General features: G+C 45.8%; 1 protein-coding gene across 1 annotated transcript in view; it reads left to right on the top strand.

Annotated features, from left to right (window-relative positions):
• The first annotated feature begins 397 nt into the window (after positions 1-397).
• LOC106819277 (paxillin-like) overlaps positions 398-1581 on the top strand; it is a 5545-nt gene continuing 4361 nt past the window's right edge. The window contains 2 exon segments of the mRNA XM_014823923.1: positions 398-671; positions 1300-1473. Of these exon segments, the coding sequence (XP_014679409.1) occupies positions 576-671; positions 1300-1473 (270 nt within the window). The 5' untranslated portion in view covers positions 398-575.

Below are 1581 nucleotides of genomic sequence, written 5' to 3'. Positions count from 1 at the left end.
AGAGTTTAGGCTGCCCCAGTACATGTAGCTGTAAGGGAGAGAGAGAGAGAGAGAATGAGAGACAGCGTGGTGCAGTACCATTATATTTATATGTGTGTGTGCGTGTGTGTAGGTTATGGATACATAAATTAGGATATATATATATATATATATATCCTAGTGGGATCAGTAGTAACCTTGTCCTGCACACCAGTGAAAAAAATGCACGAGGGCTCAGGGCGATTTAGCCCCCGAAATGCCAAAAAGAGCCCCCGTAAATTTGCATAGAGTTCAATGTAAACCAAATTTTATAGTGCTAATTTCATGCACGCGAGCTTGAAAAGTAGCCCCCGATAAATACATTTTAATTTTTTCCCTGCTGCACGCGTCACGTCACGTCATCTCTCTGTCTCTCCGTCGCTCAGATACAGACGACGACGGCGCAGCATCACGAGGAGCACCACGAGGAGCATGACCGTCGCCACGGCGACGAGCCTCCGTACGCGAAACCTCAGAAGCGCGCGGCGCAGCACGCCGAACCGCAGCCCGTCGTCACCGGCCACCAGAGGGCGTCGGAGTCGAGCGACCTTGACCAGATGCTGGGGTCGCTGTCGAGCGACCTTAGTAAGCAGGGAGTGCGTACGCCAGCGAAGGGAAACTGCGCTGCCTGCGGAAAACCGATCGTCGGACAGGTACGCCTAGCGCCACCTGGTGTCGACGGCCAGAAACAACGTGGGCGAGGTTTCTGTGGCGGAAATCACTTGTTATGTTCAGAGTTATTAATGATATTAATTAATGATGAGCTTTCTATTACAATAATTAAAGATGACAAGGTTTTAATAGTGGTCTTTGGAAATTCCTTGTAACCCAATCTTAAGGGTAGGGCATCTAGTAATATTTTTCAATCATACCAAAGAACATGTATTGATCAATAGAGGCTCTTTGATCGTACCTTAAATTGAAATAATAACAAAGTAATGCATTACTAAGTCGAATAGACACACTTCCATTCAATTGGCAAAGTTCAAATTTCACAATTTTGTACTGAACAAACATAGAATGATGAATTATAACTTGTCATAGAAAAGAACTGTTAATAAAAACTGCGATCGCTCGGCTATGTCCCGGATGTGCAAACACTGTGTAAACATTGAAAGTACTAGTTTCGTAAGACTGTTTAAGTTTGCTGAAGAAATGTTATGAAAGTAGCAACACAAATGAGTTGTAGTGAATTTTTACAATGTAGACCAGCTCACAGAAGGTATAGCTGTACATTTTGCTGCGAGAACATGCAGTTTTAACTACTATTCTCGCCACCAGATGGTGACAGCGTTGGCTCGCACCTGGCATCCGGAGCACTTCACCTGTGATCACTGTAAGCAGGAGCTGGGAAACAAGAACTTCTTTGAGCGTGACAACAAGCCGTACTGCGAGGAGGATTACCACAACCTGTTCTCTCCCAAGTGCGCTTACTGCAGCAAACCTATCCTCGATGTGAGTACGCCGCCGCCGCCGCCAGCCGAACGCTCTCTTGTTACGCGAAACCCGATCGAATCGTTTTTTTGTCGGCGACAAAAAATGCGTTTGGTGGTTAATTCTGTG

The sequence above is a fragment of the Priapulus caudatus genome, unplaced genomic scaffold, assembly GCF_000485595.1.
Source record: "Priapulus caudatus unplaced genomic scaffold, Priapulus_caudatus-5.0.1 Scaffold3083, whole genome shotgun sequence".
NCBI lineage: Eukaryota > Metazoa > Priapulida > Priapulimorpha > Priapulimorphida > Priapulidae > Priapulus > Priapulus caudatus.
The sequence above is the reverse complement of the archived record's forward strand: the minus strand, read 5'-3'. Positions and strand labels throughout refer to the sequence as shown.